This window comes from Zosterops lateralis (genome assembly GCF_965231275.1).
Source record: "Zosterops lateralis genome assembly, chromosome: 7".
NCBI classification, from domain to species: domain Eukaryota; kingdom Metazoa; phylum Chordata; class Aves; order Passeriformes; family Zosteropidae; genus Zosterops; species Zosterops lateralis.
Window position 1 is genome coordinate 26856447 of NC_139767.1, and position 16222 is coordinate 26872668.

The 16222-nt window shown below is 44.1% G+C and overlaps 1 protein-coding gene across 2 annotated transcripts in view; it reads left to right on the top strand.

Moving 5' to 3' along the window:
- GLI2 (GLI family zinc finger 2) overlaps positions 1-16222 on the top strand; it is a gene marked incomplete at its 5' end in the record, with an annotated part of 189418 nt that overhangs the window by 116916 nt on the left and 56280 nt on the right. For both annotated transcript variants that reach the window (XM_083865653.1, XM_083865654.1), the window contains one exon: positions 5913-6018. In XM_083865653.1, the coding sequence (XP_083721779.1) occupies positions 5913-6018 (106 nt within the window). The remainder of the gene's footprint in view (positions 1-5912; positions 6019-16222) is intronic.

Genomic DNA, 16222 nt, shown 5'->3' on the forward strand with positions numbered 1-16222 from the left:
CTGGGTTTGCCTCTCCTGCTCACACAATGAGACTGTCCAGGGATGCTCAGAACCCACCAACTCTAGGAGAGCTCTGATGTGAGGAAAATCACCACAGGAAAGCTGGGGAACAAGGCGCAGGCCTGTCTTTGCTCTTTCACAGCCACTGTGCTTGTTGGGTGCCAAGATACATCTCTTTAAGTATATACTGTGGATGAGTAAAATTGGGATGTTAAAAAGTGTAACATGAAAAACGAATGCTGCCTAAGATTTCCTTCTCACTTGATGCTTTGGGCTTCCCTGGGAGATTACTGAGTGAAGAACACTTCATGTTTGTTGTGCCTTAACCTTGTTCTTGAGAAAGAGAATGAGATTTGGACCTCTGGGAGAATATATGGGCAGCAAGAAGGGCCTTTGCAGATATCTGTTGTTTTACTATTACGTTTTTCAAAGAAGATGGACCTGGGAGAAAAAAACCAGAAGCAAAAGTTATTGTAAGCTGCTGTGTCACACGAGGCAGCATCCCACCTTCCCCAGTAGGAGGGATTTGGCCTCTGACAGCACAGCTCAGTTCACCTGTGGAAGTACTGGTGAAATCTCATGAGCATTCCTCTGGGACATCGCTTTTACAATTTTTTCTGTCAGTTGCTTGTGCATAGCTGCTAATGACACTGCAGTGACAGGAGAGTGTGAGCTGGTGTCTGGAAAAGTTTTTCGCCCACAAACACAAATTGATCCAGTACCCCAGGGCTCTGAAGTCTTTTAGAGATAAAGTTGATAAAGTTGCAGTTTCTGCCTGCCATGATTGAGGTTCATTGGTATCCTGCTCTTGTTTGACTGTGTAGACTTGTGCAAGTTATTTTACGTTAGCCTGCTTCAGCCTCTCTTGAGTTAAAAAACAGGACTGTGTTTCAAATGCATGTTTTCTTCCCCTCCTAAAGAGAGCTGAAGATTTGTTAGTCTTCACAAGGGACCTTGTGATCCCTTTCTGAAAGCTGTGTCCCATGCATCACTGACTCCATAGGAAATCAAACCAAAAGGCATCTCAAGAGATCAGAATTTATGTTTCCTCTTTTATAAAATGTTCATTTTTATGGGGTCTTTTTTACAAATTTGTTGGAAAAAGCACAATGGGTACTGAATTATCCAGTGATATTTTATTTTTTTTAATCAACAAATGACTTTCACTGTTGATTGCAAAATATTTATGCACTATTTCTGATGGCAAAAAAAAAATACTTATAGGCTGGACTGCTTTTTCCTCCAAGAGACTGTTGGACATCCATAGGAAAGTTGTATATTTTTTAGCCCATAGGGTAGTCTGCACAACTGACATGTGCTTCAGATAAAGCACGGGGACACTAGTACATTCTGTGTGGTACATTCTGTGAGGGGGCTTCTCAGGATCCCTTCCCAGCCAGTCTTGCTGCAGCATCCCAGTTGCAAGTGGCAACTTCTTGAAGTCCTTTCCTTAGGGCTTTCTGAATTGTCAAAGCAAACTGCAAATAAAACCCACCTCATTGCTGTGGGGTCTGATTTTTTTTTTTTTTTTTTTTTTTTTTTTTTCCCCCCAAACGGGGGGGGGCAAACGTGTAACCTGAAGTATTTGGAATAGAAAAGGCTTGCTAGACCCTTCCTGATTCTCACTGTTGAACTCAAAAAAGGTGCTGCTCTGAGTGATGTCAAAACAGCTCCTTTGCTCGCTGTGCAAACCCGTACAGGCAGTCTGTGTTTCTCTTGAAGCACAGGTTTATCTGTAGAGATAATCAAAAGCCTGCATCATCCTCAAATAAGGGCTGTTTCTAATGCCTCCCTCCCTGATTCCTGGGATTTTCAGCAAAGGGACATCCCCTTTAAACCTGCATTTCTGCCTCCTATCTTTTCTCTTTGACGCCCAGAGGGTTGGCTGGCCTTTGAATAGACGAGGATGAGAACACAGCAGTGGGAGGTCCGTGTCTTGCTCATAAACCTTGGCCAGAAAATCGGCTCTGACAAGTGGGGACAGGTAGCAGCATCTTCCCCCTTATCAAATGGCGCGGCGAAGCAGACACATTCCTGCAGGAGCCCCGGTGGGGTGGAAGGTGGGGCCCCCTGAGTGTGCCCTGTGCTCTGCTGCCCTGCTTCACCCTGGGAGCTGCGAGCCACCAACTTGGTGTAGAACTGTGTCGTTTCTGTGCAAAACACACTGTTCTCTCGTTGTCCCTGCCCCTTGGGTGCTGCTTTTGATGTGTTCTTTAGCTTTCTCTTCTTTCAGCAGGAACCAGAGAAAATGTTTATCTGTGGTTCCAGTGCTTGGGGACTTTTGGAGGTGCCATGTCATGCCTTTGCGCTTCAGAGTATTGTACTGCATAGCTTGGTAGAGCCCAACCTTTTCCTGGGAAAAAGCTTTCCCCAGGCCTCCTACTAAAATCTCCCTCCCTCTTGTGTAAAGCAATCATCATTAGCTCTAATTGGGCAGCTTTGGGGTTAAATCTACAAAGATTGCTTGGGTTTGGTAAATCCTCTGCCACTGCAAAGCAGATAATGCTAAACAAAAGATTGCCTTGATTAGATTAAAGTTGGCAAATTCATTGCCCTAATCATCATATTGCCCTTCGCGTGGCTATTCAGGAATACATCACCGTAACTTACTTGAAGTAATTGAATATAATTGTCTTTTTAACTCGTATGTGTAAAACATCCATCTTTGTTAACAGCGTGTGTTGCTGTCCCGCTGCCAGCTCACAGTCCTCTTCTGGAGGGGTGGGAACAAGAAGCAGAGCCAGGCTGACGTTTATGAATTGGTAGTTGATTGCCTATAAAACCATTCATTATTTCTGACCAAGCACCTGGAAGAGAATAAAAATGAACAGCACCAGCCACTGGAGCCCGTAGGCTTGGCTGGTGCTCCCAGGCAGGGAAGCAGAGGGGAAGTCATGAAGGGGAATGTTGCAAAGGGATGTCAGAAAAACCAACCTTTGCCCTTGCCCTTAGTGGCAGCAAAGCACAGGGCACATGGTGGGGTTGGAATTGGGGGTGTGAAACAGATACCCAAGGCAGAGGCATTGCTGAGCTTCCCATGGGCCAAATAGATTGAAATGCTAAAAACAAAACAAGTGTGCAGTGGGAAGGAGGAAGTTCATGGAAATTTTTCTCCCATTAATAATCAGAAGTGTTAGGAGGCAGAAATTCTCTTCAGATGTCAATTTTATACCAACAGATAGCTAGGAAAGGAGGCCAGGCAGCAAACACCCTGTGTTTTCCATTTCCCAGCTCTCCTGAGTGACAAGGAGAGACTCTTTTAGCACAGAAATTTCCACTGTTATCTCAGCAATCAATCATGTAGAAATACATAGGTACAAAATAAACCATGGCCTGGCTTTTAAGATATTCAGTTTTACCTGGTTTTAGTAGTTTTATCATTATTTATAAATTAATTTGGCCTAGGGAACAGTCTAAAGGATTAGGGTGACTCTCCACATCATTAAAACTCAGCTGTGTTGTCCAGTACAGTTTCAGCCCAGGTCAGCTCTCACTTTCCTGCACTCTAGGGATTAACTCAACCCCAGACCTGCCCATTAGAGGCAGAGTGACCACCCTATTTTGGGAGGTTGCTAATCTTTACCTATAGGGATGCCACCAGCAGCACTTTGGGTTGATCCCAGGACCACAGAAGTTTTCTTGCTCCTTTTGGTTTATTTGTACAGCATAAATATGGGGTGAGCACTGCAGGAAGCCCAGCCTAGGGGCTCAGGCTGGAAGAGATGTTTGTGTTGTCTGCCACTGGATATCTGTTCAGGGACAGTTGATTTTGTAACCATGCTTTGTATGTGATGATGTAAAAGCTTGACTCCCTCTGGTCCCACAGAAGCTGTGGGTTGTGGCAGCCCCTGTGGCCAGGGAACAGCAGTGTCCCCAGGGAGGAGGACAGCAGCTCTAGGTGTCTGCCAGCCTGGGCTGGAGTTTGAACTGACAATGGTTTGGTGAGACCAGAGGCTTTACTGTGCTGTGTGAGCAGGGGACAGGGTGTGACAGCTAAACTCTGGTGTATTTTTGATCTGGAAAAATACTAATTGCCTGTTAAAAGGAAGACTCCCTACAAGTGTCCTTATGTAACAGATCATCCCTACTCAGGACAGTTAAAGAGTGAATCTTCCTCCTGCAAAAGCAAATCCTGAAGGATCTGAGTTCATTCTCTCCCTGAGCTGCTTTTGGGAGAGGAGGGGAGGGGGGCAGAAGCGGGGGACGTGGTTAACAGTTACTCTACTGTGTCCTGACATTAGGCGAGCTGCAAAAATGCTCCCAGTGTATCAGGTAGTGTGAGGTGCCAGCCCTTTGCTGGAGCCCAGAGAGCAAGTCTGCTGCGGAGCCTTAAATACTTTCCACACCGACTACCTTAGCTTAACGCCTTTCAGCAGAGTTGGCAGGAAGGTTGTTTTTGTGTAGTCTCTCACCTCTCCCAGCAGCCTGGCTGACGCGCCTGTGCCGCGCTGTGCTCAGGGATTGAGCGTTGCAATGGGAGTAGGAGCCACAGATCCTCTCGCTGATATGCCGGGAAAGACGTATATGAGGATTACACTCAGGCTTTGCGCGACGGACCCGAGCGGAGCACAGCCCCACCGGACACAGTCGGCGTAGCTCTGGTGCAGCTGGAGTCACAGATGCAAAAGGCTGAATTTTAAGTCTTCTGTAGAAAAAGAGTTTGGCATTTCTGAAATTTGCTGAGCGACAACGAGAGACTTGGCCCAAGCCTTGACACTTTGGTTTTGGATGGTGCTTCCCCAGTCTCCAGAGAAATGGTACCTGTCGCAGAGGCAAGTTACAGTGAAATACCGAGCACAGGCTGGGTTTTGAATCGCTCACTTAGGAGGTTGGATTTGTTTTATTTTTTTGTCTCCAGTTAGACAGAAAGGCCAAGAAGCCAGAGAAAGAATGGTAAAACCTGCAACAATACTAGTAATTTTTAGTGAAGAACTTTTGACTGTTTGTAAAGGCAGAGCAAGACCAGCCGTTTATCTTTAAGCTGGTCGCTGCCACCGATGTAGAAAGGGGCATCTTTACAGAAGCGTGGAGCCCTGTCAGAGGGCGATGGTCCGGGATCGCTATTGCGGTTGTGCGGTATCGCTGTTGAAACTCTGCTAATTCTATTTCTTTAGCTTCTGTAATTTTAGCAGGAAAGGCCCAGGCGGCCAGGCAGCGTTGTCGGGGGTGGTGAGGAGAAATAACCTGATGAATTTTCCATCAGCTCAACTCACTCAAATATTCTCGCCGTTAACTTTTGGGGTCAATAATAAATATTAAAACCTGTAGATTTAATAAGTCAATGTAGGTGTTCGCTGCCTTTTGAGACCACTTTATCTTTCCATCAAAGATGAAACAAGCTTCTCAAATGAATAAAAAATAGGGCCTCAAGTGATTACAAGTGAGAGCAATTTGAGCTTTTCTCTCAGAACCTGGCAGTAGGCACTTCTGAGCCTCTTCTGACTGCCTAGACATTCTGCTTTAGCGCTGCTCTTGCTGTTATATTTTTAGGTAAATATTTCCAACTTGTGTGTACAGACCTTCAGGAACAGTGTTTGCTGCCAATCCAGGCTTGAGGGACGATGCAGGTCTGGATCCCACCAGGCTCTGTTGAGTCTGATTTGCGTTGCAAGTCTAGTTTTCCTTGGTGCTTGCTATAATCTCCTCAAGTTCAAAGAGCGCTTGGCTGCTTGTCTTTGTCAAAAACCCTGTTGGAGATCTTTTATGTCGAAGATGTAGGATTTTTCCGCATGACTTTGATTATTTATTCATTCCACTTCTCTGGTGTATGATAGAGCTGATATCATGAAGACCCCTTGTCTTGCACTGCTCTTGCTCTGAAATTCATGGAGATTTAGTGCCTTTGAAATTGTTTTAAAAGGGAAGGAAAAGTTTTTGAAGTCCTTTTTTTTTTTTTCTATTCCCCATAACAGTGCCGCAGCACATTTTTCCGGCCTTCCACGCTCCTTTGCCAATTGACATGCGCCACCAGGAAGGACGATACCATTACGAACCTCACTCTATCCACGCTATCCACGGGTAAGTGTTACACCTCCACTCCTGTGCCTTGCTAAAATGTCAGCCACCTGCAGTATTACTAAAGTCCCTGGGATTCACTGTCCTTCTGGCAAGCTGGCCCTACTGGCCACCCTCCACCTCATTGTCCCCATCCAGTGACAATGCTGACCTCCCTGGCTTTACAGCTCTGTTGAGCCTATAGAAGTGCCCTATAGCAGTAGTATGGGAGTATAGGGCTTCTTTGTCATTATTCAGCTCAGGTCCCAGGAAATAGGCTTGGCTTGTGTTTTTGCACGCGCTGTGTTTCTCACATCGTGCCTTGCCTGGGTCATTTCTGTCACCGTCTTGGAAAAGACCCAGAACTGCTCCCTCTCTTTGGAGACCTTGTGTACCATTCCTCCCTACCTGCCAGTTGTGGGGATGGTGGTAAAAGGCTGCTGGGAATGCCATAATTCAGTTTGATTTCATTGGACAACAACCTGAATGGGCCAGTGACATTTTCTAAAAGCAGTAATAAGTCAGACACTCATGGGGGTGTCCGTGTCCACCCTGGAGGGGCAGGAGTCTGGATTTTGGTGGTCACCTTCTCATGAAAGCCTCCTCTCCCTGAGGCAGCTGATGGGCAGTGAGCACAGAGACTGGTCAGGGGCTACACCCTGAGCAGGGGGTTCGTGGTTAATCTCCTCATCCAAGACACGGCAGCTTAATAATTCTCGATGTCTTGAAGGAGACATTCACAGAAAGATCTGTTTTCACTCCTGTAAGCTTTGATCAGGGCAAGGAAAATGGAGCCAGCAGGGATGTGAGCAGAGATTCTAGTGACCATGGGGCTGGAAGTGTTTCTTCTATTCCCTGATATGCACCTTTCTCACGAGAGGTGAGGAGCAGTGTGATGGGGTTAGCAGTCCCATAGTCGTCCCAAAATCCTTCGGCCTGCAGCTGTAACACAGGGCTCAGACATCAGCTGAGGGACAGGTCCCAGAACACTCGGTGTAGGGGACCACTGAGGGCTGGAATCATTTTGCAAGAAGAACAAGGAAGGAACAACTAGGGCTCAACACTTAAAAAACTCTCATTTGATCCCCAGGAGTCCTGTTGCAACCTTGCTGTCTGGACAGAGGCTGTGCTCACCCGGCTTTGCAGGGGCTGTTGGTGGAGCTGTGCTGCTTATGGATAAGCGTGAGCAGGAGACAGACCCTAGGAAGCAAGTAATGCAGACAGCAGCAGCCAGATCTGTGGAGCCCCCAACTACCACAGCTTTATTCTGCTTCTAAAATACTGCAAGAAATAAATGATAGGGCATTCCCCTGGATCCTACCAGAAGACAAGTCATTGTCTTTTTGGCTGACAGTTAGTTTGACTGGATGTTTAAAGGGGCACAGCAGCTTCTTCCATGCTGTGTGCAAAGGAGAAATGACAAAGCAGGTTGCTAACGTGGGAACGAGGGGGGATTAGGGAGGCTGCATGAAATAGTTCTGGTCTTTCATGCAAAAATTGTAGAAAAAAAAGACAGAAGAATAACTTGCTGGGAGATAGTTAATAAGCCGGAGCTCTGGCTAATAAAGCATGTACAGAAGAGGGTGATATTCAAAATAGTGGTTAGAAGAGAGGCTGGCAGATGTTCTTATGTTTGTCACACAGTTTGTCTGCCCCACTCAGTGCACCCCTTCAATCCTCACAAGGAGATTTAGGGGCACTGCATATGCCCTGGGGCTCCACAGCAGTTGCTGTGGTGCGGTCATGAGGCAAGGTCTTCTACAAAATGCAACTAAGAGCTTGCCACTGATGCTATGTACCTATGAATTAGATCCCCAGTAATCCCAGTATTTTTTCATATTGGCGTTGTCCAGCTGATCAGCGCTGGCAGATCAGGTTTCAGTTCATCTGCACCACTAATAATGACCTACTGTGTTAGCAGTTACCACATTTGTCTATTAGTGCACCAAATGTGTCCTGTTTAGTATTTGGGTAGAGTTGTTGGCAAATACCTGTTGCATTTCTTCTTTGGGCTTCCTCTCATTCCCAGCAGCTCCTCTCACAAAACCAACTTGCAAGGTACTGGAGGGAAAACTTGGTTGCAGGTCTTAAAGAGGAAACATTCCTCTTTAAAACTATCTGGGCACTGCACTGAAAGGTGCCTTTGTGGCCAGAGAAGCACCAAAGCTGAGCAGCCAAGTGCTTCTTGGCTGTGGCAATTTTTTAGGGTCGAGAGAATGCCACTTCAGTTTGGCTGTTTGTCAAGTACCCTGCACTGTGGCACAACCACATTGGGAAAAATTCTCTGCGGCTGTGGTCTCCCAATCATTTTTCCTCTTCCAATTTTATCTGCCAACATCTTAAAAACATGTCTTGCTGTTTACTCCTCTTATTTTTTATTCTACTTCTCTTTGTCTTTCTTCTCTCTTCTCCAGTCTCTGCTGTGGAGGTCACAACACAGCACTCACCCTCCTCACAGGAGGATGTCCAGTGTGAAGTCATCCAGACATGGTGGTAGACCTGGGCTAGAACATACTTGGTGGTTGCGTGGCTCTTGTTCAGTACACTGAGTGGACTCTCGGCACAGATGAGCTTCTAAAGTTTGTGCTCTGTCCTGGTGGTGCAGAAATCAATCCTTCTTGTTTCAAAAGTAAACAACCTGTAAAAAAAACCCCAAGGGCATGTGCATATTTTCACTCTAGAAAATTATGGCAAATGTTTGAAAGAAAAATTGCGTCACTGAGTTTTGGCTTTATGATTAATGTGATCGGTGCCTGACAGAGAGCCCCCAATTCATCAAGTCTATATTCTACCTGTCTGCTGTCTTGACGGTACCAAATTTATCTAATTATTTGAACATTGCACGGCAAATTAAGTGCAGTCTCATTTGTTGCTAACTATGGGGTCTTATTATCTGCCAGCTGTATTATGTCAAAGGTTTGTTTCCTGATTGCTCGATGTGACCTGGCAGTGCATTCCCCTTCATCACCGTTTGCATTTGGCCTAATGAGAACATACATTATTTTATCTCAACTGGAGAGAACTTCTCTGCAAGGCTTTCTTGAGCAGAACCACCTGTGCTTGGGAACATAGGTGGGAATGTGAAAAACTTGAGTAAAAAAGGACCCCCATGCCAAGACAGACCTGAAAGACTTGCTGTGTTTCTCCTCAGTGTTGTCATTCCTTGTGTCTCGGTGATTTTCTTGTTAAGCAACATGGCAAATAATTTTCAGGACTTGAGTCTTCATCTAAATCACTGAGTATTTATTATATATGTCCAGAAGCAGATTATGTTGGGGTTTCCTTGAAGTCTACTTTTAGAGACTGTTTTGGTGTTTCTCCAGTCATTAGGACAACCCCCTTTTCTGTACAACCACAGTTGGTTTTACTTACTTGATGCTGAATTTTTTTGGACATCTTTAATATCTGGACTTTTTTTCTTGGCGTTAACAACAATTTGACAGAATTGTGGTGCTTACTTGGCTTGTCTAGAAAAATGAAGTATCTCATTCAGGTGATCCTTGAGCTCTGTGCAGTGCAAACCAACAGGAATATTGTGGATTCGGGATAATGTCCTGGACTGCAATGATTGTGTGCCTGTGGTAATATGGAGGATAGAGGGAGAGGCAGGATTGAAGCCCAGTGGATACTGTAAAGGATGCAATGCAGAATGGAGTGAAACTGAATATGGGATGAAAGCTATTCCAGGAATGCAGAACTAGGGCAGAATGAATAAAAGAAATTGTATTGATGAATATAAATTGTATGAGCCAACATTTCCACAACATTCATTTAACAGTAAGTAATCCTACAATACTCAAAGGCTAAGAAAAGACAGGAAAATAAATTTGGAGGTTCTGCATTATTCTGGGAATACAGGATCAAATTACAGAGCCACATACTGTTTTTCTCTGTGATCCTTTCTTCCAGAGCACAGGATGGCCCAGGCTCTGTGAAAGAGCAGTGGTGGGTCTCACATGCATTTTCTGCATGCAGATTTTATTGGTTTGTCAGAATTTCACTCTTGACTGTTGGTTGTAGGGGAGCACTATTTGAGCAAAAGTCATCAGCCAGGTGTGTGCAGGCTCAAAGCTGAACCACAGAAATTCACTTCATAAGTTAGTACAGGTCCTTTTCTAACAAAAGGGGTGTTTTGTATTTTAGTGAACTTCTTCACAAATACCCAATCCACTGGGGCCTGGTATCTGCTTTAAACAGATAAGGGGACAAAGCATCAGCTTTGCAAAACCAAGCCCTTGACTCCAGAGGAAAGTTGCTGGCAGATATGAGAGGCAATTACACGCTTACCTTTTATTATTATTATTATTATTATTATTATTATTATTTTTAAAATCACAACAAAAATAACTAAAAACTTCCTAGCTAAGCTTAAAAGTCTTTGCCAATGCAAGAGCCTTTGGGGCTAACCCTAGTAAACAGCATGCCTAGGCTTGACTCAGCAAGAAGCTTTTTAACAGTAGCTCCTAAACTGTGGTTAAAACCCATCAGGCATTGTGCGCTGTAAAAAACAAAAGCAGCCTTGTTTTTCTACCAACATCCTGGTGGTGTTTTAGGATGCAGTTCTGACATTATTTATTAACAAGATATTGTTGTTGCTCTTCTGTCCACACATAAAAATAGTAAAAAATTCCAAACCCTGAGCTGACAATCACAAATTCCATGGTTTTCATTAGAATTGAATTGTCCCAAAGACCTTAACACAGAGATGACTCCATCTCCATGATAATGTGGAGTTGTCCTTAATTTCCCTCTGGTAGGGATTTTATCTCATTTAATCAAGGATATTCCTCCATTTCCCTGAAATCTTAATATATTATTACAGATTTTTTTCCTGATATCCAGCCTACACTTTTTTCTTTATCTGATTCTGTTATGCCTCCCCGTTGAAGTTTGTTTCCTTTTTACTGTGTTAAAAATTACAGAATACCTTTTCACGACCAGTTAAAATGTTCCTGAGCTGTTTAAGCTGGGTGATTCACAGGCAGAGGAGTTGACTGTTAAACTTTTCATCATAAGAAGACTACGTCTCAAGTGTTTACAAATATGCCAAATTTAATGTCAAACCCAAGATTTTCCATGTTGAATATCTGTTCCAGTCTCGTTCCCTCTCTCCTTTGTTGTTTTTTGTGGGATTCAGCCAAGGGAGGCCAAGTGGGGTTAAGGGAAAATATGTTGTTTAGCCATACAAAAAATAATCATCATCATCATCTTATAACTGCTTTTAGAAACACCAGCGTCTCTTGCCTTAGAGTTGGAATTTGTTATTGTCACAGATGTGCCTTTTGCTGTTCCCATTCTGTAAAAACACACACAAAGTCCCATCAATTTTTCCAGATAGGAATCCTTTGAAAAGTCTTCCTTCCAATACACGCACTAAAGGGGTGTCAGAGTTTTGGAATGAAATTTTCTGAGTGCCCTGTCCATGCTTCAGCTGAACCTTGCCAGGGCTTACCTGATGGTGCTCCCCGTTCTCTGCTGAGGCCTCTCCGCCATCCTTTATACCAGGGGGATTCCTGATTCCATGGAGGAATCGGGAAGGGTTTGCATTGCAAGGGTTTTTCAGAGGAAGAGTTTGCAGTGCATGCTCTTGAAGCTGCCTTTGTGCATTATTGGGCACACACAGAGTGCCTTCAGTTACCCTCCATGGGGCAGGGCTCCCCCGGGGCTGCAGCCGGGATCCCGTCACGCGGTTCGGGATGGGACCCCTGGCGATGGCCATTCCTGCTGCAAGGATGCCGCTCGGCTGAGCCACGGAACGTACATACCAATAAAACCTCTGTGTTTTCATATTTACTTTGCTACTGGAGTAGAAAATCTTTGGCAGGTCGTGATTGATGGTACTGTGCTGCTTAGGAGACAGAGCGAGCTCCCTCCGGAGTCAAAGCAAACAGCTGCTCAGAGAGGCCTTCTTATGTGTTTTGCAAAGTTTTACGACTTTCACCAAATAGATACATTGCTCATTTGGGAAACAGGTTTGGGGGCTCCCACATCCAATTTATTCTGTCCCCTTCTTTCCCACATGCTTCTTTTATTTATTTAAGAAAATCAGAATGTGTAAGTTTTCAATGGTTTGCAAGGGCTGGTCTTCTCCAGAAGGCTGGTTCAAACCTCTCCCTGGTCTGTAATTAGTAGGAGTCTGTTGCTTTGAGGTGGCTCTTTGGTAACCTACAGGAGGTGATCTGGGGGACTGTCAGTTCCAGGCTTCATACTTGATGGTCACTTGATCCATCTCCAGGAGACCACAGATGAAGTACTAGCCTTCTGCTGTCATGTTCTGGGAGCTGGAAAAATTACTTTAATTCTATCCGTGCTTTATTTTCCTCATCTCTAAAATATTGTCATTTTGGCTTCTGAGGTTGGTCTTGTAGCACATTTTCAGGAAACAAGGAAGAGGTACACAGCGCTACCTGCCTGTGCAGAAACTGAGAAGGTACATGCCTAACAACTTCTGGCTTCAGTAGGGGGACATGCTGATCAGGTCCTTGGAAAATGGGGAAGGTGTAATCCAAAACACTGATCAGGGCTAAGATGTTTCTCTAGGCTTTTCAAGTCTCATAAACTATTCTGAAAAAAAAAAAAAAAAAAAAAAAAAAAAAAAAAAAAAAAAGGCAAACAGACAAACAAGCAAAACCAACAAAATCAACAAAATACAAACCTCCACAGCTTTCTCTTTTGAATCTTGTTAAAGATTTTCAAGCATATTCCATTATGAGAGAGATTTACACATCTGTGCTCTTCTTTAAATTCAGTTTAGTTTTGTCATGTATGTTTAGTTAAATAGCCTTCAGAATAGTTAAATAGCCTTTGAATAACTGAAACCTAAAGTCCAGAGGGACCTGAGGGGGAGTTGTGTCAGACTGTAAACTATGCAATGAAATGTGGATTAGGCTTGGAAACATTTGGGCTGGATCTCCAGTTGCTGAATGCTGTGACATTCGGGCTGGATTGAGGGGCCTGGGTGAGCTCGGATGGAGTTGGGCCCATTTGCACTTAGTGAAGATCTGGGCTGCTGGTGCTGGTGCTGTGAAAAACTGCACCTCTAATTTAGCCTAATCACTGCCAGAAGTGTGAAAATGGCTAAGAGGTTTTAGTACTGAGAACAAAAGCATGATCTTTGAGGTCTTTTATGTAAACCTCTGGCATGTGTTCATTTAATATGATGTCACTCTGTAATCCACCATTGCTTTTAAATGTCATTCTCAGAGCTTCATGTCAGCGAGTCTTAAGTGATAATCCCCCTTTGCTTACCTCACTTTATAGTAGATTAAAAGTGACTTCATGCTTCCACCTTATCCACTGTTAAGCTTATGCTTTAGGAAAAAAAATTATTTGAACTGTCTTCTCCTGCTGCTTTCTAAAGAGTTTCTAAACACAGAGTGTATGTCTTTCAGAAGCTATCTCAATAGGATTGCCCATTCTCCACTGCTTTCAGCATCTGTGAAAATGGATAAATGTTCAGTGCCAACTTCCTGCCCTTTTAAACTCCAGTGTTCTGAATTTGTTTCTCAAGTTTTCTCTCAGCTAAATGGGGAGCACTGCCCTTCTTGGCCTCTTCTTTTTCTTAATCCTAAATAAATCACCTCTCACCAGCTTCTTGGAGTCATGAAGACAAGAGATGCTGAGGCCTGTTGCGGTGTTCTGCTCCTCTGTAGCACTTTCTCTTGTACTGCACAGGGTCCTGTGGGTTCCCTCTTGTCTCTCCTGGTCTTGTATCTCGGGATTGCACTTTTACTCTATCCTGTAGCAAATCCTTTCTCAGTATATAAAGCTCTCCATGCAGTTCACCTTTTTGGTCCATCTCCTCCTTTTTTTCTCTCTCTGAATTTCACCCTCCTGCTGCTAGCACACCTACTTGTGTAACACGTCCCTCCAGATATTTGCTGCATGTTGTCATATCCTCCTCCCTGCTCTAATGAACTGGCCAGGTGCAGCCTGCAGCATGTAGTCAAATATCAATCTATTCAGCCTCTTCATTTTCACTGTGTTTCTCTGAAATCCTTCCAGTGTGTGTGAAGATAAATGGACAAAACGCATCCATTCCATTGGCTTGTGGAATGAAGCCTGCGGCACATCGCTTTTCAGGTGTAGCTTAATCTGGATTCCCAGCTACCAGTGGCCATGGGGAGCAAATTACAGAGGGTGCTGAGAAATAGAAACTAATGGCAGAGATGCTGGCTTGTGATACTGGAAGAAAAATGTAGGATTTTTAATGTCCATACAGAGCGGAAATTTTCAAATCTCATCCAAAAATTCCCCCCACGCAGCAAAGAGCAAGGGAGTCAATTTACCCTGGATGGATGAAGGACTGAGTCAATTCTGCTGGGATTACAACATGTGGTTCGAGGGATCCTAGGTATTTTGGGTCTGATTCTTGGACCACCCATATGGCAGGGGAGAAAGTTAAAAAAAAAAACCACCAATGAGAAGAGGACCCTATTTTGGCAGAACTATGGATCTGAATACCCCTGTGCGCAGCTGACGCCATGCAGACACATCTGCACAAACCAAAGGGCAGAACTGGGTGCTGTTACTCTGGCAAATCTCAGATCTGCACATCACTCCCACAGGAGTGCGTGTGTTTTAGTGGGCTTTCTAAATCCCTGGCTCTGACACTAAACCACATAAGTATGTTTTTCTTCTGTGTGCCAGACCATTTTGAGAATTTGTGATTTTACACAATTTTCTGCCTTGGAGACTCTTGATTCCTGTTCTTTTATGTTTCACCATTGATATTAAATAGACAGCTAACAGCTAAAATTTAGAGCATTTCTCAAGGGTCGAACTTTTAAAAGTGCCTGTGTTATTTCAGATCATAAATCCAATGTACTGGGTCAGGCTAACAGTGTTTGAAAGTGGGTGTTGTGGATTTCAAAATAGTGTTGACTCTTAGGACTGACTTGTCAAGTGCTGGTAATGCAAAGGCTCAATGGGTTTTTCAAACAAGCTGGATCCTATTTAAGGTCAAACTACTCCAACCTCTGTTGAAACTCAGGACATTAAAGCCGTTTCTAGCAAAGGAGTTAAGTACCTAAAAATTCATAAAGTGGCTGGAGTGGAGTTAAGAAACACAGACATGTTAATGAGGTGGCTTGTGTATACTTGGAGCCCAGTGTACATGCCCAGGCCATGCAGTTCCTGCAGAATCAACAGGGATGTTTTCTGCCCTGTCTCCTCTCTGTTGCAGAAGCATGCTCATGGCAAATCTCATGGGAGGATGTGCTATGGAAAAAACGTATTCAGGGTTTAGATGATAATCAGTTGGCCAGGCTCCACTTCAAGAGCAAGTTTACTGCATTCCCTGCTCTCATTTTATTGGCGTGTGTGGGATTGGGTTTTCATATAATTGATCGTGGTAGCTGATAGTGAACCAGGAGAATGTGAGCCTTTTGATGATTTTTTTTAAGCAGATACTTGTTGGAGGAGAGGGTGCCTTAGAGCTGTCCCTTTCCACCCCTTGGGCAGCAGAAGGACCTGTAATATGGTTTCCCTGCTGCTGAGCACATACTGTTAGATTAAATATGAGAATTAGGCTCCACCACCACCTCCTGCCCTTTCTTTGGCTGCAGTGGTGTGCCAAGTGTTTCTTTTGCACAAGTGGGGTCTCCTCACAGCAGAGGTATTTCTTCCTGCACAACTCATTTTATCTCTCTCTTACACCTCTCCATACTCTGCACACATGAGCCAAAATCACTTATAACAGCACCTGGGTGCAGTTAGACAAGACTGAAAAGATGTTTGGGGTGTATGAAATGCATTCATTTGCATTTACATTCAGCTTTTTGCATTTAAATCTCTAAGATAAATAAATGTGTATTCTTAAATCCTGTAAGGGCCCTTGAAATGCTTTCATTTTGATCCTGTGACAGCATCCTGGAGAAGAATTTGTCTTATTCCTCTCCTCCTCTTGCCCCTTCACAAGAGGCTTTCCTAGCTTTGTTATGGAGCTACTTACAGGGCTTTTGATTTGCAAACCAGCTGCTGGACATAGTACCTGCTGAGTGAATGCTTCAGCAGAAAGCATCTTAAGATCCCAGGGAGTAACCACACATCCCAAAGTACCACTGGTAGAGGAAGTCTACCAGAGAGTGCTTAATATGTTAAAATTAGGAAAGTTTCAAGCTTAAAGCTGCATTAGGCAAATATCCCAGTGTCTGTTCCCTAGGAAGACCAAATTTTCAAGGAATTAGCGGTGTTTGATGTGCTGCTTTGAGTAACTGATAACCACATA